This window comes from Durio zibethinus, chromosome 2 (assembly GCF_047325235.1).
Source record: "Durio zibethinus cultivar Kanyao isolate XHJ-2024 chromosome 2, ASM4732523v1, whole genome shotgun sequence".
NCBI classification, from domain to species: Eukaryota; Viridiplantae; Streptophyta; class Magnoliopsida; order Malvales; family Malvaceae; genus Durio; species Durio zibethinus.
Window position 1 is genome coordinate 3,901,822 of NC_143163.1, and position 24,660 is coordinate 3,926,481.

Here is a 24,660-nt window from a genome sequence, read left to right on the forward strand (position 1 = left end):
TTTTTATCTTTTTTTTTTAAATTTCAGAATTAATAATTGATTAATCACTAACATTAAAATAACAAAAACTTTTTTATTTGTGTGTGTGGGCGTACGTGGGTATGATCTTTTTTAAGTCGATTTTGAGAATATATTAATTAATTGAAATTTCAAGCTTTACAAAATAAAAAGTTATACTTTTTTATATTTTTTAATAATTAATTTCAATAAATTTATAGATAAAAAAGATAATAAAAAATAATTTAATTTCATCACTTTAATTTATTAAATTAATAATTGAAAAAGTATAAAATTAAAAAATTTTGTACTAAAATAAGTTGATTTGTCTCCTTAACTAATTATTAGTACAATTTACTAGTATTGTTATCTATTCCTATGTATACTAATAAATTATAAGGTAGAATATGAATCTTTTTAAATGATCATCAAATTATTAAAAATTTTACTTTAATCACTAGTGTTTGAATAAATATATTTTTTCACTCAACTATTAATTTTTAATAAAATATTGACTAAACATGCATTATTAACTGTCAAATACCACATTAGTTGACTGCATATATAAATCAATATTTTTTACTTTTTCTCTTCTCTCATCCCTATTCTTTCTCTCTTCTTTTTATTTTCTCTCTTTAAAATACAATAATAATTATAAATAACTCAAAAAACTTAGTTTTCGATCCACATTTACTATGCTAATCGTTATTCATCGGTATTAGAAATGCCTTAAAATTTACCTTACTTAATTTCTTTTTTTTCTTCTCTTTTCACTCCTTCAATTAGTTTTTCAAAAAAAAAAAATCTTCAAAAATTTTAGATTTAGGATTTAGTCCTACGACTTTAAAATAAAAAATATATACACATTTGTCACTCCAAACTGAATCACAAATCATATATTAATTTGTTTTTCTTTTATCATTAACTTTTTTCTCCTAATTTTCAAGTTTCAAAACCCCTTGAAACAAGCCAAACTTGACACTTTTTATTTTTTATTGGTTTTTTTTGTACTTTGTTTTTCTTTCTCTTTTAAAAAATGTTGATATTTTATTTTTTTTTTACTTTTTTTTTTGTTTTGATTGTGATTTTTTAAGGTAAAAAAATGAGTGTTTTGTGGAAATAAAAGATGGTTTGGGTGGAGATAATAGTAGATTTTTATAAGGTTTTGATTATTTGGTTTCCTTTTAGAGTTTTAAAAATTATGAATAAACTTGAAATTATTAAAAATTTTGGTTATATGACTATTTGAGTTTTGTTTTGTTTTCTCATAGGTTTTTTCAATTGTTTATTTTATTAATAATGAAAAATGAGAAAAGTGGGTGATTCAAATAATGAAGATGATGGCAATGATCGATTTTATTTGTCTCAATCTTTAGTTTATCTGTTAGAAATAAAAAAAAAAAAATGATTAGAGAGGTACGGATAATGAAATAAAGAAAAAGAAATAAAAATTTTATTATCAGAAATTATTTTTTCATATTTTATTTTAATTTTTACTGTTAACAATAAATTAGTTTTAATGTGTGATATTTTTGATGATATTAACATGTCACACGATAATTGACATTATATGTAATGTGTGCAGTTAAAATTCTGTTGAAAATTAACGGCTTAATGACACAAAAAAAAAAAAAAACTCAAACATTAGTGATTAAATTAAAAAATTTAATAATTTAGTAATAATTTTTAAAAGATCCATATAATTATATGACCATCCATGTATTTTACCCTAAATTATTATCCCATCCAAAGCAAGATTCAAGAATGCGTAAAAGAGCCGCGGCAGTAGCATATCCTGCCTCCTCTTCTTAAACCCTCTGTCAATCGAACCGATTCTTTCTCCTCTAAAAGCTCTAAGAAAAGCAAAGAGCCCCGAGATTAATCTTATCCCTCCCAGTCTCCCACTATAATTTCGTCTATGGCGTCTTGGTTCACTTCATAAAAAACCCACTTTCAAGACATTTTTACACATAAATCTCTAATAAGGGTCTTTGAGGTTATCTAAAATGGCAACAACCACTCCATGTTCCTCTCACCTGTTATCTGCTTCTATCCATTTCCATGGCTGCCCTAAAAATTATCTTAAAATCCATTCCCCTTTTCTTCATCAGCTCAAGGTAAAGCGTATCTCTTTCTCCTTTTGTTCTGTACGTGTTCGTTAGCAATTAATTTTGTTCCGAATCTTGGATTTTACATTTTGCTTTTAATTGGGTTGATTTTTTGTGGGTTTTTGTCCTTTATCTTTCTCTGGATATTTGAAAATTAGATTTTAGAAATGGGTCTTGGATTGTATAATCTTGTTCGATGCATCATCGTTTACTTTTGAGATGACGCGTCTTCCTGTATTCAATATTCTACAGCTGCTTCACGTTCATTCACTCATCTAGCCTGCTTTATTCCCTTGTTACTTTGTCTTTCGACTAGTCTTAATCTTTACAAATGTGCACGGGGTCGTTTAACGAGTTATTTCATGTTATTCCTCTCGTATTAAGCTTTGGTTAGGTGAGTTGCGTCTCATCTGACTGTATTCATTGTAAAGAATGAAGGTGCTGGGATTTGATAACAGTTTGTAATTTGATAGGTAGTCATGGGATTCTTAGTTAGTCAAAAGGAGCATGAAAAGTGATATGTATGTTGCACTTGCACATGTATTCTTCTGTTCATCTAGCAGAAGTATTTCAGTTCTTTAATTGTTTTGCCAATCACTTTAAAGAGTTCTTTGTGGTAGTGCTATATTTTTTATTGTGCTTTGAGGTATGACCTGTTCTTTTTGGCCCTGAGATGAATTTCTCTTTACTTGATTTGTTTGGTGAATTTGCTTATAAAGTTTTGGTTGTACAATCTCTGTAGTAAGAAGCGGGTACTATTCTTCTTTTAAAAATATAATTGGCCATTTGAATGTGCGCTTTAATTCATGTATCCTCTCTTTCCTGGACAAGATTATCTTGGGCCAATGTACTCCATTTGGCTGGATTTGATCTTTATTTATTTATTTTTATCACAAGGGAATAAGATAGTGATGTTTATTCTTAAAGTTCAACTTTTTTTTTTTTTTTTTTGCCTATTTTCTCTTTACCTTGAAGACATTAGTATTTATCATTTTTTATGTGTGCTTACTTTGTTGTAGCAGAATTCAACTCAGTATCTTGAAGCACATAAATTTCGTTTGACCATGAAACAAAACCAAGTCGTTCAGAATTCTAAGCCAAGTATCTGTTCTGCTATAAATATGGCCACAGGCCAGTCTGATGATCCTGAAAAAATAAATTTGGACCATATAATAGAAAAAGCTAGAAGATTGTGGGACAGCACTCCTCAGCCAGTGAAGAGATTCCCTTGGAACAGAGCTTTGGACAACTTTGTTCAACTCATACTTGATCTTATACTGGCAGTGGTCAAATATCTAAGTTTACCTTTACTGGCAGTTTCCTCCCTTAGTGAGATGTCCTACTGTGCACACGAAAGGAAGTTGACTATTATACCTGTTCCCCTTCTTATTGGCTTTGTACTAGCAGGGGTTTTGAAAGAAACTGCCTTGGAGCTTTCTCCTCTTCTCAAGGTATGTATTTTTGTCACTCATGAATAAAGGATGTTGGAAACCTAAAGACACTAGTTGAGCAGACTATAAGGATGCCTTATTAACATTGTACGAAATTTACTTACATCCACTGTGAGGATGCCTTATCTACATCATTTGATGCTTGGTGTTTCTGATAAATTTTGAGTTACAGCAGAGGTTGCTCCACATGGAATCTAGCACAAAGAGAAATGCCTGGACAAGTTTATTGCTGTCATCCTTAATAGAACTTATTCAAATATAGATATTATCAGCTTTGTAAATATTCCTTGGTATAAAATCTTAGTACATAACATATTTTCATCTTTTGGCTTGATTTACAGGATGCGGTAGTTCCCTGGCACCTGATTGCAATTGCAATATTCTTCACATTGATCAAATTGCCAGGCCCATATTACCCATATTGGGGGCGTATTTTCATTCCACACTTTGCAAATGGGGCACTATGGAGGACTCTATGGTTTATGTTTTTGTGGTATAGAAGACCCAAAACATCTGGAGCTGAGTTGCCAAATAGTTTGGTAAATGGCAGTGATTCTGAAATTGAATAAGCTGCAATATCAACGGGTAAAGGTGTTTGGATTTGTACATAATGTCTATCACTTAGAAAGTGAATGGTAGTTTGTGCAGTTGTCTTTTGCTGTTAATCATTATCACATGATCCGCAGTTGTATGATAATTGAATTTGTCCCTCTGAAAACATGATAAATGTCAGTATGCCTTTAATTAATCCATTTTCTGAAGTCTGATTGTCAAGTTAGTTATTTGAACTTGTACCAACCTTTCTTTCCAATTTTCTATTACTATGAGTAATAAATTCTAATTACCAAGGTCATATATGCACTTCTTCATGGCATAGCTAATGTCTCTCATCTTATAGCAGGTTATATTTTGTGACTGAGAAACTGGCCAGAGCGGGCTATTTAGGAGAATTTATCAGAATTGGAGAAGGATTTGGCGGGGAGATCTAACAGGTTGGTACTTGGGATGTTCGGCTTGAAACCTTATTTGTGTTTTCCTTCATTCAACCTTGGGTTTTTGGTAGAGACCCTATGGTCTTCTTGTCTGAACAGAATATCATGAGGATTTGATCCTAACTTTGGTTAAAACCTTGTATGCAATGGCAGTTCTGAGAATTGTTAAATACATAAATTACGCATTCAGTATTTGTGACAAATTAAGCTGCGCATGGAAAATATATATGTTCCTTTTTTGTTGTTGTTATTGTTGTCGTCGTCGTCATCTTTTAAAGGAGAAAGGAAACTCGTGCATAAAACGCACCAGATCAGGGTAAGTTATAACTAGTTTTTGTTTGGCTAATGAGTGCCTAAGAAGCACTTATCTTCATCCTAAATTGCACCGTAAACAATGCCTGAAGGCATTTGTTAGCAGAAGTCATTTATGTTAGCATTTAAAGATTCATTTCATGAACTGTAAGTCGATAAGAAACTTTCTACAAATGTAAACAAAGAAGACGACAGTACAGTAAAAGACAAAGTCAACACTTAATTACATGCGTTACAAGACTACAGAACGGTACATAATGCCACTTCAAAGTGGCAGGACATTTAAGTGATACAGAGAACAGAAACACTTCACTTTGGAAGGCAATAGCAATAAAATGTTGGATTCTCACTGACAGAGAAATCCCCACCTATACCTTCTCCCACTTCCAACAAAATATCATAGCCTCCTCGCTGTCACCCAAATTCCAAAGACAAGCTTGGAAGAGAATTGGATGACCTGCCTTCTCAGCACACTGGTGATGTTACAATCACATTGCATATATTACCTCACCACTACTATCGATGTCAAGTTCAGGATCACTGTCCAGGTCCTCTTCCATATCATCATCAATATCCAGGCTACCAGTCAAATAATGATTCAGACTATTGGTATTAGCTGCAGGAATAGTGGCTTCGGTGATGATCTGCATGATTTCATCTTCACTTTGCATAGGTTGATCAGGTTCTTCAAACTGGTTGTTCATTGTGTTCTCATCCATGAGATCTGTTGGTAGGTTCTTTAAAAACCACTCATGATTCCTAATTTCAGGAATGGATATCCTCTGTTGCAATAAAAATTAAAGTTCTAGACTTAGAATTTATGAATTTAGTACCATGGGAAAATAAAGTTGTACCTTACATGAATTAACCTCTATGATATTTCAGGTAACATAATTCCTTGAGAAATAAAACATAAACCATCAATAGTTGGTGTTTGTGACTTGTGAGGCATAGTAGCACCGACCATGAACTATCACAGAGGCATGAATATTAACTCAGGCGTCAATAAAGAGAGAACTAACCTTTGCTGGGTCAGCCACAAAAATCCTTGAGATCAGATGACGACACTCAGGAGATATATAGACATAGTCAGGTATCGAGTACTGGACATTTAAAATTCGCTGCAAGAACCGATCAATTATGTTAGTCAAGATTATAAAGAAGTTGCCACTTTCAGTAATTAACGAGAATGAATTTACATGTATTGTTTTGTGGAAGTTCTTAGGATCCTCAGGGTCTTCAAAAGGATACGCTCCAACCAACATAACGTATAAGGTTACTCCACAAGACCAGACATCCGCAACCTGACATATTTAATTGGAAAAGAAAATTTTAGCATGTATATTACTTACTAAGAAAGAGTGTGTCTGCATGTGCTTAGGGTGAATGTAACATACTTGATCTTATACCACTGCAATACCATAATACTTTATTAAAGTTAGGTAAGGAAGTCAACCATAAAACCTTGAGCATAGCAAAAATCGAATAATTTACCCATCATTCGAATTTTTTAAAACAATTTGTTATAAGATTCAATTGCTAGAACTGATGACTAAGCAAGTAAGTAGAAAATACCATTCCTGCCAGATTACAGCTCTAATCTGCCTCTCATATCCTACTCCATCCATTCATCCCATCCAATTGCAGCAACTATTGATGATTCAACTTCAAAAGTATTCTTCACTTTTCCTTCTATATTGTATATTTACATCTTCCTTTAGAGTCAACTGAACTAAACTAATGACAGTATTCTTAATCATCCAGAACAGGTAGGATGCATACAGATTGTCTTTTCCCTAGTAGATATTCTTAACCTGTAGCAACTGGTCACGTACACAACATGCATCCTCCCAATGGAACAAGAATGTTTCATAGAAGCATTAGATATATGACACCTGCACTAAAATAAGAGCAGAGAAAGGCATAGGCCAAACTTTTCTTAAGTGGTGCCTGGCAGTTTACATTGCCTAATCCCTGAGATTTGCATTGTTCATCTTCAACCACTTTGTATTAAGGCATGATGTTAGTTAGTTATCAATCTGAATTAACAGGCAGAGAAGTTTTAAACACAAAGTCAGCAAAACAATATAGTACCAGAGTAATTAAGTAAGACAGGAGAATAAGGCAATTAACAACTGAGAAAAGAAGGCTGTTTAATGCTGCTATCAATGGTTTAATATGGGAAAAGAAGGTTTACACACTGAAAGGATATAATAGTTCTTTTAAACAATAAAACAGAAGCTTATTAGTTGAGAACACAACATTCTTGGTTGGACAGATCTTGCACCCCACAAGGATATGAAAGTTTAAATCAGGAAAATAAGAAGCAATACCTTTCCATCATATTCTTTCTTCAGTAAAACTTCAGGAGCTATATAAGCTGGAGTTCCTACTGTTGATTTGGGTTGTGAATGCAATACTGAGGACTGGGAAAAGTATTCTATGTCAACATAAATGTATATGGAAAATCAAAGAAAATGAAACGAAGAAAGGGGATGGGAAAAGTAAAAATGGAAAGAAAGGGGGGACCCCTCATTAAAAGGAAGTAGCATGCGTTGCCAACACCTTTTGATGCACTGATCAATAATATTTGGTTATTAAACACAGTAAAAATTCAAACTCTACAATGGCACAAGCAAATGGTAAAAAGCAGATTTTGTACCTTGGAATACCCAAAGTCACAAATCTTCAAACGAGGAGCCGGACTCCCATCCAGTAATGTGTTCTCCAACTTCAGGTCACGATGGCACACTTGCTTCAGAGAAGAATTCATCAAAAGTTATCTGAGTCAACTTGAATTCTCTTTCAGAAAAGTAAAGGCACAAAACTAAAGTTACTCACCATTGCGTGACAGTAACTGACTCCTGATATAAGCTGTTGAAAGAAAAAGCGTGCCTGCAAAATATACCAAGATACATAAAAGAAAATTCCAGAGCACTAACAGGAAAAACAAAGGGGGGTAGTGGTATCTATTGGACAAGAACCTCATCCTCACTGAACCGGCCTGCATTACATATACGTTCAAATAGCTCTCCTCCGGATGCATATTCCATCACAATAGCCAGATGGGTTGGTGTCAATGTGACCTGTATTGCATCATAGATCACAAGTTAAAAATCTTTCTCAATGGTGACAAAAGATAATAAGCTTTAGTGATGGAACAGACCTCTTTGAATCTGACAATATTCGGATGCCTTAGTAACCTGTGGTTGATAATTTCCCTTTGAACATTTTCGTCTATCTGTTGCACACAACACAAAAAGAGGAAAAACGAAAAAGGAACAAAAAATCAAACTGACAAATTCTTCATAGACGCATTTTGCAAGTGCATATATGCCGTCTCAAATTAATATCTAAACTCAAAACCATTAGTGTAAGATTTCTAAAGTAGAATCAACAGAATGCATGTTCAGATGCAAAATTAAACTTAAACAAAGAGAAACTAAATGACCCATAGCAAAACATTTACTTCTCTATCAATAATACAGCAAAGCATGATTCGCACAAAATAAACACAAACAAGAAATTCAAAGAAGTTTGATCACCAAAACTAGCAATGAACTAAAAAATTCAAATTCCAAAAGCTACATGCAACAAATCACCTAATGCTTCACCAAATTAAAAATCCATTCATTCTCAACCACCAAAAAATATACCATGAATTCCCAAACATGAGAAACCCATAATAAAAAGAAGCACTAAAATGTTTAGAAAATTTTGGTGTTCAAAGTAAAAATAAAAGACACTAACCTTCTCACCTCTCTCGATATACTTAACAGCAACAAGCTCTTCAGTCTGCTTATCTCTCATCAACCTAGCCACCCCGAAGTTCCCTGAACCGATATCTCTAACCAGTTCATAACGATCGTTGTCATGCATGATTGGCATGTCCATCCCTGGTCCCACTGTTATTGCTGATCGATCCATTTCTCTCTTTTCTCTATTCGAACAAAGCTCAAACCTTTAAAACGAGAAACCCCACAGAGGAAAAAAAATGAAACATTATCATACCGTAGTTTCAGAGACAACCCAGTTTGAGATCGAGTTAGGCGGTGATGGTCGTGGAATGACGTGGCAATAAAATAACCGTTTGACGGGTTTTTTCCTTTTTTTATTCTGTTTTGGTTGGTGAAGAAATGGGTTTTTGCTCGTGAAATCTTTACCCACTTGAACTTATTCTTTCCTTTATTTTCTTTTTTGAAGATTTTATCGGGACAGATTTTAGAAAGATACACAGAGGAGAGCTCGTGAAATTTATGGCCTTTTTTTTCTTTGTCTTTCTTATCGCAAATTTTACTTTCCTTTCCTCTGTTTAAAAAAGCTACAATTTCAATCTATTTTTCTTTATAGAAATACAAAATAAAAAGTTTTTACTAACTTTTGATAACTTTGGGTTCCTTTTTTTTTTTTTTTTATCATTTTATGTTCTTTCTCTGTTTCTGTTTTATTCAGCAGAGGAAGAAAGAGGGAAGAATAAGAGGTTTTTTTTTTTTTTTTTTGAGTTTCGGAAATTCTCAGAGCCCAGAGGATGAGAGGTGCACAACGATTGGTCCATGAATCAGTGAAAAAGTGTGTTGAAATGACAGCAATGTCCCGACTACTTTTACCAAAGGACAAGTGATCTTTTCTCTGTGTCTGTCCGGTCTGAATTTTGCCCTTTTTGGTTGGTTACAAAATGACTGATTTGGAGGTTTTATCTGGATAAGGTTTCGCAACTCACGAGGGCAGCTCTTTTCGTTTGGAGTTACGTGAACGGCTTGAAGCCTTGATTTGGTGCGGAACATCACACACTACAAACTACACAGCCTTCACCTTTTGCTTTATCATGTTACTGTTGGAAATTATCTTTTTCGTTGTATAACCTCGATTTATATATTATATCATGGATAAGTAATTAGTTCAATAAATTAATATTTATTTTTTTAATAAAAAATTTTTAAATTTAAATTTTATTGATAATTATTTATTAAAATTATTTTAAATACATAACTTACAATTATTTATTTTAAATTATCAGATACAATACATCATATTTTAATTTAAAAAATTAAACAATTTATTTACTTTCAAATTTTTTTTACCAAAAAAAATATATTATTGATAAATTTTAAATTCCAAGTCATTAATAATGACACAACTAATTTATCAAGTGAACCAACTCTTAGCTTTCACACTAGAAAATTAGGGTATCTAACTAAGTATTAGTCATATAAGATTTTTTTACACAAAAAATTATATAAATCAATTAAATTGTCAAATAAATCATATTAGGGTATCTAATAAAAAAATTATAAAATTTGAAAGAGATATATATTATTATATAGTTGAAGTTGCCTTGTTGCTCCCTTCGTAGTCTTGGAGAAAATTTGGGTACCTTGTCTCAAGGTCAGGCTTGGGAATATATCGATTGCAAACCAATAACAAAATGATTTGAAGTAATTACTAGCTTTCTTCTGCCCTAGTCTAGTCCAGCTAGCTAGCCAAAGATTTTAGATGCAAATAACTTTGGTTTTCAGCCAGGCAATGTCGTGACGAAGCTTGCTCCTAGTTGAGCTTAAATAGTATAGTAGTGACAGATTATTCTCATGTTTAAACGACCAGAGGTAGCTGAATGTTGACTATATATATGCAGATTGCAATAAACATGAAAGAATGATTACAAAACCAATTTATTCATGTGAAGATGTATACATCGTAAAGCTTGAAGTGACCAAGTTGGATAAAATTTGAGTTCCAAAGGTGATCATTGAACCATGAGGAATTCCATACTGAGGCCTGGCAAACTATGGGCGACCCTGGTTTTGAGCATCGGCTATGTGAAATGGGCAATTTGCTAGAAAGTCCACTTCAAGTTCAAGGGACTTGAGAACATGACCTTAACTATGTCTTGTTAAAACGTTAAGTTTTCTATAAATAAATAAAAAGAAAAGGACAACCGATTAAAAGATGGTGTAGTCACAAAAACAATTAAAAAGGAAAAGGCAGATGAGATAGTTTTCCTTGTGACCATTTTAGAGAACTGTCTTTTTCATGCTTTAGTACTGCATTTACAAGTACATCGACAACAAGGACGATACCCTCAATTATTGGTGTTTCTGGAAAGCGTTTCCCTAACAGAAAGGGAAACCCAGGCAGGCATTGATGCTTTGGCGGAAATGAAACCTTTGTGATTCCGTTAATTAAACCCCTCAGAGAAAGAGCTATCCATATTATCCAGAGAAAACTTTCCCCTTATGATCATCTGGAGAGTTTGAACATGTGTCACCAACATGTTGGCTAGTTGTGACAGATGAAAATCAGCCTTGAGCTGATCTTAATGCTAACAGATCAGTTATCAGGATGACAACAACATATGATTGTGACAAAACGCGTTAATCATAAACAGAAATAGAAAGATCTCTAGATTCGAAAATACTTTGCCTGTCTGAACGTTGTTGATTCAGTTTTTGACAGCTGCCAATCGAGAACTCGAGCAAACCAGCAAGATTCTCAATAAATAATAATCTGCAAACCCATAAAGAATTTATAAATGAACCCCAGCTTCGGCATACATGAACTGGTCATATGATAAGTTTGAGTCCATATTGAGCATGGACAGTGAGGCATAACACATATTCTAAAATTTCCTGGAGATATTCTAACAAGGGCCATTAAAAAAATGGGTTATGGCCCAACCAATTATATAATAAGTAAGTGGTGGTGCTTGAGCCCCAAATTTTTGCCCTGGTCAGTGGTCAACGATTAAAAAACAAATCTCAGACAAAAGAGTTTGGCATGTGCAGAAATGCTAGTAGTAAACCCAGCTTAAGAGCTATCCCTAGCTCTTACGACCATCACCACCAATTTCCCTTCCTTAAACCCTAACCCCGCCAAAACCCTATTCGCGCTTACCCTTTCTCTTCTCTCTCTTTTCTCCGCCTTTTCCGTCCTCTTTCTCGCACCCAAGTCCGCTTTTTCCGCCACCTTATCCAGCACCCCACCCCACGACTGCCCCCTTCATTTTGCTGCCACCATTTCTTCGCTTTCTTCCTCTTCCTCGGCCTCTCCCGTTAGTCTCATCGATGAAAAGGAGGGGGAAGAGAACTGGGATTTCTCTAACAATGAAAACGAATCTTTTGCTTTCGAAGATGGTGATGGGGTTTTTGCGGGGAACCATATGAAGAATTTGGTTGCGCCGAAGATGGAAGTGAAGGAGTTGGAAGAGTTGCCTGAACAATGGAGAAGGTCGAAGCTTGTTTGGCTTTGCAAGGAATTGCCTGCTCACAAGGCGGGTACTTTAGTTAGGATTTTGAACGCGCAGAGGAAGTGGATAAGTCAAGAGGATACTACTTACTTGGCAGTTCATTGTATGAGAATTCGCCAAAATGAGAGCGGTTTCAGGGTAATATTTCTTTTTGAATTTTGATGATGTTTTCTTTTGTTAGTTTGATGTTTGAAGTTATAGCTTTTATACTATGATTGCTAAAAAAATTGAGAGAGACAATTACTTGGTTTTACAAATGAATTCATATCATAGTTTAGAGTGAGATGCGGTCAAAAGGTGATATATTGAATTTTTAGTTTATGATAATCTTTCACATTTTGATACTTTAGTTAATTGAGCAAGTTGTGTTGTAATTGAATGATCTTAGAAAAGGAAGAACAAAGATAAAAGACAGTTTAGCTAAAGCAATGGTGGAAATGTTTTAAAGTTTCTTAATTTTGCTAAAGTGAAGATACCAATGTTTTGTTAGAACTTAGTAATTTCTAAAGTTAAGCGGTTTTACTGCATGCCAAAACTATGAAATTTGGATTCCTTCCTGATTCTGCTAAGTTGTATTTTTTATTGCTGAATTCCTGTGTCCTGGATTCCTGCTGAAATGGGGTTTAGTTTTGTTTGTCTACTTTCATTTAAAAGTTGAAGTAAATTATCTTCTCCTATTGTAAGATCGTATATTGTGGGTTTGACTCGCATTTTAAGGTAAAACAGTCTTGTGAATGAAAATCTTTTTCAATGTTGCAGGTCTATTAAGTGGATGATGCAGCAACATTGGTATCGATTTGATTTTGCTCTTGCTACCAAGCTAGCAGAATACATGGGCAAGGAGAGGAAGTTTACAAAATGTCGGGAGATAGTTGATGACATAATCAACCAGGGATGTGTGCCTAGCGAATCTACATTTCATATTTTGATCATTGCATATCTTAGTGCACCTGTTCAGGGTTGCCTGGATGAAGCTTGTAGCATTTACAATTGGATGATTCAGTTAGGTGGTTACCAACCACGTCTTTGCTTGCATAACTCACTTTTCAGAGCTCTTTTAAGCAAACCAGGAGGCTTTTCAAAATATTATCTGAAACAGGCTGAGTTTATCTTTCACAATTTAGAAACAAATGGCTTTGAGATACAAAAGGATATCTATGGTGGTCTAATTTGGTTGCATAGCTATCAGGATACAGTAGATAAAGAAAGGATAAAATCACTAAGGAAAATGATGCGAGAAGCGGGTATAGACGAGGGAGGAGAAGTGCTTGTATCTATCTTGAGAGCTTGTTCAAAGGAAGGGAATCTTGAGGAAGCCGAAAGAACTTGGCTCAAACGACTTGATTCTGATGGCGATACCCCTTCTCAAGCTATTGTATATAAAATGGAAGTTTATGCAAAGATTGGAGAAATTATGAAATCTACCTTGATGGAGAAGCTTGACTATGTCCTTAGCTTGAGTAGGAAAGAGGTTTCTAGCTTGAGTAGGAAAGAGGTCAAGAAACCTGTGAACCTAAAATTAAGCAAAGAAAAACGAGAAATTTTAGTGGGGTTGCTGTTAGGTGGTTTACAGATAGACTCGAAGAGAGGAAGAATCACATGGCACGATTTGAGTTCAATCAGAATTTTGTTACACATTCTATTTTGAAGGGACATTCATGATCAATACCATGAATGGTTACATCCTTCCTGTAAGCCAGCTGACTGTAATGATTAGATCCCATACAAATTCAATACCATCTCCCACTCATATTTTGGTTTCTGTGCATACCAGTTTTGGCCAAAGGGTCAACCAGTGATCCCGAAGTTAATTCATCGGTGGCTGTCTCAACTTGTACTTGCATATTGATATGCGTATGGGGGCTACAGAACATCATCTGGGGATATTCTTCTGAAGCTGAAAGGAAGAACTGAAGGTGTTGAGAATGTTTTAAAAACATTGAAATCAAAATCTCTGAATTGCTGCGTGAAGAGGAAGGGAATAGTGTTTTGGATTGGATTTCTAGGAAGCAACTCTCTGTGGTTTTGGAAACTGGTAGAACCTTATATATTAGATGACTTGAAAGATTTTCTGAAAGGCAGGTAGCCCTACCACAGATGACTATGCAGTCGAATCTGAAGACATCAACGTCGATAGTGCATCTGATTACAGCGAGGACGATGATTCATAGGATTATACAAATAAATTATTTCATTCTTTTGATTGGAATATGGATCAGCACATTCATCAGAATGATTCGCTGTTTAACAATGACTGAGGGTGTAATTATAATTGAGAAAGAATTATTAATAAGAAATTAAATTTATTCAATTAAAATATTAGGATTACGTAAGTAAAGTCGAGACTTCATTACAATTTTTTAATTTCGGGTTTAGGGCCTAAGCTTTAATAAAATTGTAGGTTTGGGCCCAAACCAATGGTTGAGAGTGATCCAAGTCTAAACTCCAGACACTTGGATTCTTGCCCTAAACCCAACAAATTGTCTTGTTTCTTTCCCAAACCGTTTATCTAAGCACGTGAAATTCCCAAGATGCCCCTTACTCGGCTCCCTTTGCCCGTTTCTCCTTGATCAAAGTTGGACCAAATTTAGCATTTATGAAAGTGTAGGGACTAAATTGAAATAAACCTATCGTTTCATATAAGCGGAAGGATGATTTTTACAATTTGACAAATTTCATTGTACAATTTTTTTCGCCTGGCTTAGTTGCATGAGACGCCATTTTTCGAAAAAGACAGTCCCCTTTCTCCTCCGCTCTTTTCAAAAAACCTCTCTCTCTCAATATACTGGCAAATATCACGAACCCTGAAAACCAGATTTTTTTCCTTTTTTTATTTTATGAAAATGGTATCGGATTCGGACCTCGTGGCCCGGCTCCGAGAAATCCTACGGGATTCCGACCTGGACACCGCTACTGCTGGTAGCGTAAGGAGACAACTTGAGGAAGATTTCAGAGTCGACTTATCTGACAGAAAAGGTTTTGTGAGGGACCAAATCGACATTTTCCTCGAAACCCTAAATCAAGAAAATGAAAGAGAAGAACAAGAACCAGAATCTGAAAATTCCCACCTACAGGAAGAAGAAGAAGAAGAAAGCAAGGGAGAGGGAAGCCAAAAAACAAGGCAGGGTTTTTTCTTTTTTCTTTTTATTTGTATTATTGAATTAATATGTTTATATTAGAAATGAAGCGCGTTAACTGTCTTTCCTTTTCATTTCTCAAGTGAACAATTTCTCAAATTTTCATTTTTTTATTTTAGTAATTGTTTTTTTAAAAATAAATTAACAAAAAGATTGTTAATTTGGGTTTTCTTTTTGGTTATAATTGCTTTGCAATGATAAATTGAGTTATATAAGAATGATTTGTCATCTGAAATGCAACCATATATAGTTGTTTTGGGCGGCAAGTTGCTGGTATTAATATTGTGGATGGTTGTTGCCTGTTTTTCTTTTGTGTAGGAGAGCAAGTAAAGCTGATAAACAAGTCAAGAAAAGAGGTGGTGGCTTTCAGAAAGTGTGTAGCCTTTCTCCTCAGCTTCAAAAAGTTGTGGGAGAGTCTGAATTGCCTAGAACTGAGGTAAGGGTATTAGTTTTTTTCCCCTTAATTGTAGTACTTTTTCACGACGGTATTGTTGGAATTTTGAAATCCTAGAGTTGACTTTTGCTTTCTTCTTTACTATGCGTCTAGGTTGTGAAGAAACTTTGGTTGTATATCAGGGAGAACAATTTGCAAGACCCAAAGAACAAGCGGAATATTATATGTGATGAATCACTCCATGCCATTTTTCGCGTAAATTCTATTAATATGTTTCAAATGAATAAAGCCCTGACCAAGCATATCTGGCCGCTAAGTGCTGAAGATGGTATTTTCTTTAGACACACTTCATATTTATCCGCTATGAGTGTTCATTTTCTCTAAATTTTGCCTATGTGACTTACATATTTAACTCTAAGAGGGTAATTTCATTTTCCATTTGCATTAAAGGGATCAGACCCTCTATGTCTACATTGATCATTGCAATCGACCAATTTTACTATGCAAAGACACTTGGACACATGCACACATGGATCTCAAGTTCTAAACTTGCCAAAAGGTTTTCTCTGCATTTACTACTAAAAAATAATGTGAGGGAATCTATCATTCTTTATCACGGTTCCTTTGTGGTAGCTGATTTGAATGATAAGCTTCAGTTGGATTTGTAAAGCACTGTCTTTTTAAATTTAGATTAACACATATAATTTGCTAGTTTTAGTAGAAGATGGTTATAATGGTGAAATAATACTTTCTATGCACTTTTGAGGCGCACCTAAGCCATTAACCTATCTCCAATAGTTGTTTTAGGATATGATAAAATAGAAACATATATAAAAATTAATTGCACGTGAATCATGTAATATACCCAAAAACAAAAAAAATCTGTTGCTGAAAGATGAAGAAAATTTCAATAGTGGGGATTATGTCCTGCCAGCAGTTTGTATGTGTGTTGTTTTCTTTGCTTTCTTAGGTAATTTTTCTTTCTAATGGATGTGATATGTAATATTTCCAATGTGCAAACTAATCTATTTCTTCCGGTCTTGGATTACCTTAGGAAGTTTACATTTTTCTGCAATTTCAACTTCAACTTCCTCAAACAGGCTTCCACATTGAACTTCAGTTTTGTTTCACTAATGGTATATTATAATTTTCTTATGTCTTTCCTCTGAAGGCATTATCGTGAACTTGCAATGAGTTTTGTGGTTGTTTAAGTATTAACTCTGTGCCATCAATGTTAATTCAGAAAATGTAAAGCATGAGACGAAATGCGAAGACAGTGATGATTCTGTATCAGTAGATGCTGAAAATGCAGAGGAAGAAGAGAAAGAAGAGGAAAGGGATGAGCAGATGGAGGAGGAGGAAGAAGAAGAAGACAAAGAACAAGAGGGTAATGCACATGGAAGCAAGCAAAAAAGGTGTTTTTTTTTTTTCCATTTTCTGACTATCATTTTTGTTGATGTTTGCTTGTACCCTGGAAAAATTTCATCAAGTTATGCATTTTCATTGTCAAATTTATTAGCATGCTCAATGTCAACCTACTATATATGCATGTTCCTTGGATCTTGTGGTTTGAGGTTGTCCTTCATTGGTATTATCCTTGTTCCGTTAGATAAATTAAAATAGATGAATGCTGAAATATGTTGTTGTTGAGAATCTACTGGAGCGATTTTCTGTAAGTTACTGGTTGCTAATGTAAGTTTCTTAACAAAATTATTGTAGGCCATCTAAAGTAGATAAAGACGTCAAGAGAAGAGGAGGTGGGTTTACTAAGTTGTGTAGTCTTTCTCCACAACTTCAGGCATTTATTGGAGAACCTGAGCTGGCCAGAACAGAGGTATTGAAAGAATGTTTTAGAAAATTCCATTTCAACTTGTTAATCCATTAACTAAATAAACTTTTTAAACTTAAAATTTTACATTAATTCTCATTAAATGTTATTTTCTTCCTTGTTTTTCCTTTGCTTCTAGGTTGTCAAGAGATTGTGGACCTATATCCGGGAGAAGAATTTGCAAGATCCAAATAACAGACGAAATATATTATGCGACGAATCATTGCATGCTCTTTTTCGCGTAAATAGTATCAACATGTTTCAGATGAACAAGGCTCTGTCCAAACACATATGGCCATTAAATGAGGAAGATGGTATCATCTTAAACATGATTTCCCTTATAGCTCATGAGATTTAGATATAAATATTATAGCTCGTGAGATTTAGATATAAATATTATTCAATCTTTGCTTTCACCTCACATGTCATCTTGTTGGCAAAGCCTAGCATGGCTCTTCTTGCCTGAATAACTTTTATTTTATTGATGCGCTTTAGCAAGGTGGCCGTTTCAAATTATTTTGTATATTTGCAAAGTTGCTAAGTTTCGCCCCTTAAAATTATTTTGTATAAATCCAAAGTTGGAGTTTTCTTTCAAAAGGGATCCATTGACTCTTCTATTCATATTATAGCAACCGATACTTGGAAACTTGTTTTCTCAATTATGTCGCATATGAGGTTGGGATAAAATTGGATAAAAGATTTAAAGTAATTTGTTAATTAGATCTAATTGTAAGTGTTATTGAAGTGTTGATTTCTTCAGCTAATTCCTTCAATGCAATGAAACTAAATTTTAACTTTATCATGTTTGAAGTGTACAATGAACATGTTTCATTCTATGTTCTTTTCTTCTGTCATTGACCGTATGCATGTTAGTCTTACCTAGAAATAGGTTTGTGATGGAGTGTTGTATAGATTCTGTAGAATACTTATTTTAGAGAGAAATTCATAAAGTAGGGATATTAACCGTTTGGGCTTATCTTATAGTGGCTTTATATTTACGGGCATGATATAGGGTTTTCTGCAGCTCATATAAATAGGTTATTGTCATACTATTGGGGGAGCTAGCTTTTTCGGATGATTGACATACTGAAACTTAGGATTTAAGCTTTCAGCAATTGAAATTTCAGTTATATATCAAGTTTTTTTAATTAAATTCTTGGTAGTTTATGTGGGATTGTTAGTGTTGCATCATGGTGTTTCAGACGCTTACTACCTCTCCCTTAATGATGTGTATTAAAATGGTGCTTTAGGTTTTAGAGGTTTTTGTCTAGTATAAACTATGCATTTAGTTTCTGGCCTCAACTGCCTTTGAAGTTCATCAAGCTACTAATATGAGAATCTCTAAGACACATTGTCCATTCAGCCTGGTTTAAGCCGTTCATTTTTGTTTATGTGACTGCTTTTAGTGAATCTCCACATTCTACACTTTAATATCTTTTCCTATATCTGAATCCAATCTCTTTGTATGTGCCATAATTTTAATCAGCTGGAACATATTTCTCTTTCCAAGCTTTTTTTTGGTTATTTCTGTCAGAAGATCCGCAGCCCATGTAAAATTTTGTAAGTAAACTAAAGGACCAGTAGGTTATAATTGAGAAGGCAGGAACAAAACCTAGAAAAATTATGTTAGGGACCGTTTTGTAAAGTAGAAATTTGTACTGTTTCAAATGTCTGCTGAGTGCAAGTTCAATATCCTGTTTACTTTCTTGTATCCTGATCCTTGTTATTTCAGGTTTAACATAGATACCTTATGCTTGAAGGGTGAGTATGTATCTTTAAGGGCTTATATTTTCTTTTGGGTTTTTTTTCGTTGAAATATTTAAATTCTTTCATAGCAAGCATTTGTAATTTGATAGGATCTTCATCAAAAGGGTTTGCTTTTGATATTTGAATCATGCTATCCAAAACCGTTACCCAAATTCTTTTTCTATATTGAACTTTGATAGCTTTAATGTTTGTTGTGTGGATTTGTTCTTGTGCATTACTATTTGAATTACTCTATACTTGGATGTTGCTTCTGTTGAATTATTATTTGTCTACAAAGTATGTCTTCATTGCTTGAATAAAATTTTTTTTCCTTGATGTCGCAGCTCATGCTGACTCAACAAAAATGGAAAGGAAATCTAAGCAAGCAAGAGAGAGGGGTGAGTAAATTTTCAAGTCTTTTAGCTATGAGGTTGCTGGGTCGTGCATGATTTTGGCTGCCCATGTCTAAGGCAATTGATAACATACCTTGGTTTACTGATGATGGGTGTGAGGATATTTATCTAACATTTTTTGAACTGTTCAGGTGCAAATGAGCCAAAACAGAAAGAAAAGAAGCAGAAGAAAGCAGGATCCGGTTTTCTTGCTCCCCTTCCACTTTCAGATGCTCTAGTGAAATTTTTTGGTACTGGTGAAAATGCACTATCTCGTGCTGATGTTGTGAAGAGAATGTGGGAGTACATAAAACAGAATGATCTGCAGGTTTGCCTATGTTGTTTTCTATCATTGGTACTTTGTGGTTCTGATTTTTGGTAACAAGCTTGGATGATAAAATCTCCATTTGATGCTATGAGTAACTGAACCTCTTCCAAAAGTTGTATATGTTTGGCAATTGGAAAGCTTTGGTTCAGACATGTTATTCTGCTGAATATGGCTTGCTGAACTCCCTGATTTATGAATTAATTCCAGGCTACTTACCCCCGTTTCATAAGTTGGGCAGATCTTGGCTCTCAGTACCATACATATATATCCTCTTCACTGTAATGGCGTTGTGATTTCTTTTCTAATGATGATTTTGAAAAACCATTAGCTTATCAGCCCTGTGTTTTTTTTCTTTTTCCCCTCAAAATCTGAAATTGATCCATGGCCAAGTTGATAACCATCAAGCTTACAGAATGTTACTGGCCAGTGTACTTTACTGAATGTTGCTCCATCTCATCTTGATATGGTTGCTTCGAATCATGTCCAATTTGTCGTACAAGTATCACTTGTCAAGATTGTCTCTTTCAGTCTTTTATCTGTGGTTAACTAAGTGCATACAACTGCTGCATTTAATCAATTGTTATAGGATAAATCCTGTAATTGTGGTGCTTCACATTATCTACATGGTTATATTTTCCTTTTTGAAATTTTATCTACATTATTGTCAAATCATTAATGTGAATTCTTAATCTTATTCATGGTTTTCTGTGTGTCTCAAAAGGATCCATCTGATAAGAGGAGAATTTTATGTGATGATAAGCTTAAAGAACTTTTCGAGGTGGACTCCTTCAATGGCTTTACCATCCCAAAGCTTCTGACCACTCATTTCATCAAGATTTAACGGTGAGTTGTATTTCTGTATATAACATAAACCCATAAGAAGTGGGCAATTTTGCTTGGAGATGAAATTAGTGATCTCACTGTTAATTGTTACTGTTTAACATCTTCTAGAAATGGAAGCAGCATCTTTGAGGATGTTGATAAAAACTTTCCTTATTACCCTCTTGATAGCCTATTCCTTTGTTTATCCTTGCCCATTTGTTTTTTCCCCACACCATTTTGCTTGGTTTGAGTTATCAAAAGTTAGCTTTTTGTTTACCTTTTTTATCCCCCTTGGGTTGGATGGGACTTGGGACAGTAGTAGGGTTAGGAGGAGAAAAGGTGTTAGGGTGGGGTTTACCTTCTTTACATGATATGCATAAGAAGGGCACCTCTTGGAAATTGACTTGGACAAATAGAAAGTGGAAAGATGAGATGTGGGGCATCTAGCTAGAAAGCTGGTTTGTTATTCATTCTGGTCTTTCAGGGACCAACAAGGTCAAAAGAAATTTCATAGCCTGTTTGATCCTTTTACAACGAAATTTGTTTTCTGGGATATGCATGGTTTATTTTGTGCCGTCCAACTGGTGTGCTTTAAGCAATTGTCGGAACTAGCGTGTAGCTAATATCATCAAAATGTGTTCAGCAATATTCTTTCTTAAAGTTTACGCTTATCTCGACCCTTAAGGTATGTCATCAAGAATGTGTGATCAATCATTACTGAACATGCAACGATGGATAACGGAAAACTTGAAACATATACTAGTTGCCTCCAAGCCAGTGTTTCAGTTGTACTGGCCTGGCTCTGAAAATTCTAGCATATGCATTTTCTTTGGTGATTGGTTTTTAATGTTGGGAAATGGGAACCATGAATTATGATTATCCTACTAGTACTACCCTGTAAGACAATCGTCCCTAAAACATTTATGAAGCTTTGGTGTGAGAGATGTCTTCACACGCATCTTTTTCACAGTTTTTCTGTATAGCTAGAGAAGTTCACGCCAAATTTGTTTATGTTAGAAATTGTGTACGGACTATGGACACACTACCTTGATCGTCATGCTTGCCATAAGAATTTCCATCTTGGCTCAGAATATCACGTGGATATCATTGCATTATTCCCTTTGGTTTTTTTTTTTCATAGCTGATGAGAGATTGAGAACCATCAAATTGCATAATTTTGGAATCTTTCTCAAGCTTTTGTTTTTTTTAACAAATTGAAGATCAATTAGTAATTTTGTAGATTTTTTTTATCATTTTTGTTTTTTTGGGTATGTTATTTTTTATGAACAATGAGGGGTAATGAGTGAAGGAGTGGAGGGCCAGTGTGGGCGAGAGAGTGATCTCAGTGATTGATGATGTGAAATTAAATTACATAAAAAAGAAAACAGAACAAAAGGAGGGAATCTTTTGAAGTATGGGACCCATCAGTATTCGAAATGTTAAAAGCACCGCCGTCGGTATGCGGCGAGCCGATTCTATGATCTATCAGTTCATGATCTGCCAACCACGCACACCATCCGACTGTGCGCCCACGTTGTGTACCACACTACCATCCCCAAATTGAATTATACGGACCACGACTAGGAGTGAGAAAGAAAATTTTAAAAAATCAGAAATTGATTTAAAATTATAACATTTGAATTAATTTTTTTTAGTTATTTTGGATATTAAATTTATATATTAAATTTGAATCAAATTTTAAATAAAAATAAAATAAAATTGAATTATAAATTTTTAAAATTTTTATAAAATAAAATTATTTATTTTATATTTAAATATATTAAAACTTATATCAAAATAATATATAAAAAATGAAAAATTTAAATTTAAAAATTTGATGGATGGAAGCGATAGAATTCAAATTAAATTATATAAAAGTTCGGTTTAAATTTGGATTAAAATTTAAAATTTTATATATTATAAAAAAAAACTAAATTTAATCTAATATAAATTGTTATCACCCTAACCAAAACAAATAAAAATTGAAATATACATACTAGCAAGCTTTCATTTGTGCACTCTCCTTGTACCCACCTATTTGGGCAACTACATGAAAATTCTAAGCTAGGGATTTAATTTCGACTGCTAGATTGTATACTTTTCCTGTACAATTAAGTGCTTTATGTATGGGAAATTTATTTATTTTTATTTGGTAATGCACTCAAATGTGTCCTCAACCTTTACTTACGTCTAATTCTATCTTAAATCAATTTTAAGAACACACTATTTTACATCGACGACTTGATGTACTTAAAAGTTTTATTTTTTAAAATTTTCTCACAAAAATCAAACCTTAATTGATAAGAAAAAACTTTTCCCTTCACGTTTTTCTTCTTTGAGCCAACTGCCTTCAAATCCTAGTCCATGACTAGTTTGATAATACCTAACACATCAACTCCAATTGTATTGGTTAACAAACGATTTCATAAAAAAAAAAATGAAAATTAGGTTTTTTTTTAATGAATGCTCTAAATAATTCTTTAATGTTGCCATATTAAGTAAATATATTTTTTCCATGCATTAAAATTAATTTTTAGAACACATTAACAAAATCTCAAAAAAAAAAAAAAAAAGCATAGATTTCGATGGGATTTCAAAGGGTTCCAACTTGATGCGGTGGTAAAGTTAATTGAAAGTAACCATTTATACAACCTGGAATTAATCAATGGGGTGAAAAGGGCCAAATTTTAATTATTTTGGAGGGAAGTAAAATTGAGTTGCGGTCCAGTGTGGAACACATGATGGAGTCACAAAGGGGATAGAATAATCACTGTGGGACTGTAGTTGTTGATGCAAATGAAGTAATATTACTTGTACTACTAATCATTTGACTACACTGAAAATTCAATGAATGTAAGGCCAGTTTTAACCACCATTTTCGAGTCAAATCAAAGCGATTATCAATTATCTGTCCATAGGCTTTTTCAAATATGATTTGATGATGTGGTAAAATTTTATATAAATAAAAAATATAAAAATAATAATAATTAAAATTTTAATAAAAATTATTTAAGTTTATAAAAATAAAAAAATATTTTATATTTTTATTTCATATCACGAATATATAAATTTTTAATATTTTAAATAATATAATTACATGAATTATCATATTTCGTTTAAAATAAGATAAAAGTGTAATGAAAGTAAATCAAAATTTTTTATATTTCATAAAATCAATGATGTGTAATGGATTTAAAATTTAAAATTTAAAAAATTTAAATTATGATCTTTCATATAAAAAATACATATAATGAGTGTGGGAAAAAAAACCAATATTCCTTATCTTTCATAGAATTGAAATCCATCTGTTGATGATGAAATTGGGAAGGGGTAAGTTCAGTGAGATGAGAAAAAAGAATCAAGGAGGAAAAAAATGATGATGTTAGGGGAGGGGGCCAGGTTTAAGTGGATTCTAACAAGGACAAAGCACGAATAATAATGCCACTCAACAACTCATTTAAAGTAGACAAAGACACCCAAAACCCTAAATGACAGAAACATCCTTAGAAACCGAGGCAAGAAATTGTTAAATCTTTTGCAACCATCTTTTCATTTCTTTAAAAAAAGATTCCCTCATGAAGAAGGGTCAGAAAAACGCCGTGAATGAAACAATGAGACTTGTCATCACGTGAAAGATGCTTTTGAGGAAGATGGGTTTTGGTTTTTGATAAGGAATTTGAGCGTGTCTTGTTCGAAAAACCCTCTTAAATGAGGTATCTTAAATTGTTGTTTGGATTCAATTTTCTAGTTGGGGTTTGTAACTTTCTTGATGATAGTGAAAGGGAAATGAGCTCATTTCCTTTCAACCAGCTAGTCCTTCCATTGTCAATCACCTCCTATACATGTAGCTTCAATGGCAGAAGATGAGTAGAGATTGACAGATCTGTCTTTCAAAAGTCCAACTCCAAGT

At 33.7% G+C, this 24,660-nt stretch overlaps 3 protein-coding genes and 1 pseudogene across 9 annotated transcripts; 3 read left to right on the forward strand and 1 right to left on the reverse strand.

Moving 5' to 3' along the window:
• Positions 1-1,728: 1,728 nt before the first annotated feature.
• EMB1273 (embryo defective 1273) lies at positions 1,729-4,751 on the forward strand. 5 transcript variants are annotated; one of them, XM_089746599.1, is made up of 4 exons: positions 1,729-2,114; positions 3,128-3,556; positions 3,898-4,147; positions 4,458-4,751. In XM_089746599.1, the coding sequence occupies exons 1-3, from the start codon at positions 2,004-2,006 to the stop codon at positions 4,123-4,125; spliced, it is 768 nt and encodes a 255-aa protein (XP_089602725.1). In that variant the 5' UTR covers positions 1,729-2,003; the 3' UTR covers positions 4,126-4,147; positions 4,458-4,751. The 5 variants fall into 5 exon arrangements, with proteins under 5 accessions (XP_089602725.1, XP_022763337.1, XP_022763334.1 ...); XM_022907602.2 differs by having other exon boundaries at positions 3,898-4,141; XM_022907599.2 differs by having other exon boundaries at positions 1,871-2,114; positions 3,125-3,556; positions 3,898-4,141.
• A 245-nt stretch (positions 4,752-4,996) lies between these two features.
• On the reverse strand, positions 4,997-9,390 carry LOC111308912 (serine/threonine-protein kinase SRK2E). Of its 3 annotated transcripts, none has more exons than XM_022907596.2 (10): positions 8,872-9,390; positions 8,611-8,800; positions 8,027-8,101; positions 7,845-7,946; positions 7,702-7,755; positions 7,523-7,615; positions 7,194-7,286; positions 6,060-6,164; positions 5,883-5,981; positions 4,997-5,642 (listed from the first exon to the last, which is right to left on the reverse strand). In XM_022907596.2, the coding sequence occupies exons 2-10, from the start codon at positions 8,785-8,787 to the stop codon at positions 5,349-5,351; spliced, it is 1,092 nt and encodes a 363-aa protein (XP_022763331.2). In that variant the 5' UTR covers positions 8,788-8,800; positions 8,872-9,390; the 3' UTR covers positions 4,997-5,348. The 3 variants fall into 3 exon arrangements, with proteins under 3 accessions (XP_022763331.2, XP_022763332.2, XP_089602711.1); XM_022907597.2 differs by having other exon boundaries at positions 8,611-8,821; positions 8,872-9,194; XM_089746585.1 differs by having other exon boundaries at positions 8,619-8,800; positions 8,872-9,148.
• A 2,128-nt stretch (positions 9,391-11,518) lies between these two features.
• LOC111308915 (pentatricopeptide repeat-containing protein At2g15820, chloroplastic pseudogene) lies at positions 11,519-14,414 on the forward strand (annotated as a pseudogene).
• A 356-nt stretch (positions 14,415-14,770) lies between these two features.
• Positions 14,771-20,924, forward strand: LOC111308914 (SWIB complex BAF60b domain-containing protein). Its single transcript, XM_089746605.1, has 9 exons — positions 14,771-15,224; positions 15,559-15,676; positions 15,788-15,962; positions 16,878-17,049; positions 17,354-17,468; positions 17,602-17,776; positions 19,553-19,606; positions 19,753-19,928; positions 20,650-20,924. Exons 1-9 carry the CDS (start codon positions 14,941-14,943, stop codon positions 20,767-20,769), a joined length of 1,389 nt encoding a protein of 462 aa, XP_089602731.1. The 5' UTR covers positions 14,771-14,940; the 3' UTR covers positions 20,770-20,924.
• Positions 20,925-24,660: the final 3,736 nt, after the last annotated feature.

Excerpts from the sequence above, each read along its gene's own strand:
- EMB1273 (XM_022907599.2), top strand. The coding sequence starts at position 2,004 with ATGGCAACAACCACTCCATGTTCCTCTCACCTGTTATCTGCTTCTATC. Across the intron at positions 2,115-3,124 it reads CTTTTCTTCATCAGCTCAAG|CAGAATTCAACTCAGTATCT; the intron begins GTAAAGCGTATC and ends ACTTTGTTGTAG. Across the intron at positions 3,557-3,897 it reads AGCTTTCTCCTCTTCTCAAG|GATGCGGTAGTTCCCTGGCA; the intron begins GTATGTATTTTT and ends CTTGATTTACAG.
- LOC111308912 (XM_022907596.2), bottom strand. The coding sequence starts at position 8,787 with ATGGATCGATCAGCAATAACAGTGGGACCAGGGATGGACATGCCAATC. Across the intron at positions 7,947-8,026 it reads ATATTGTCAGATTCAAAGAG|GTCACATTGACACCAACCCA; the intron begins GTCTGTTCCATC and ends GATGCAATACAG. Across the intron at positions 5,982-6,059 it reads ACTTCCACAAAACAATACAT|CGAATTTTAAATGTCCAGTA; the intron begins GTAAATTCATTC and ends CGGTTCTTGCAG.
- LOC111308914 (XM_089746605.1), top strand. The coding sequence starts at position 14,941 with ATGAAAATGGTATCGGATTCGGACCTCGTGGCCCGGCTCCGAGAAATC. Across the intron at positions 15,963-16,877 it reads GCCGCTAAGTGCTGAAGATG|AAAATGTAAAGCATGAGACG; the intron begins GTATTTTCTTTA and ends ATGTTAATTCAG. Across the intron at positions 17,050-17,353 it reads CATGGAAGCAAGCAAAAAAG|GCCATCTAAAGTAGATAAAG; the intron begins GTGTTTTTTTTT and ends AAATTATTGTAG.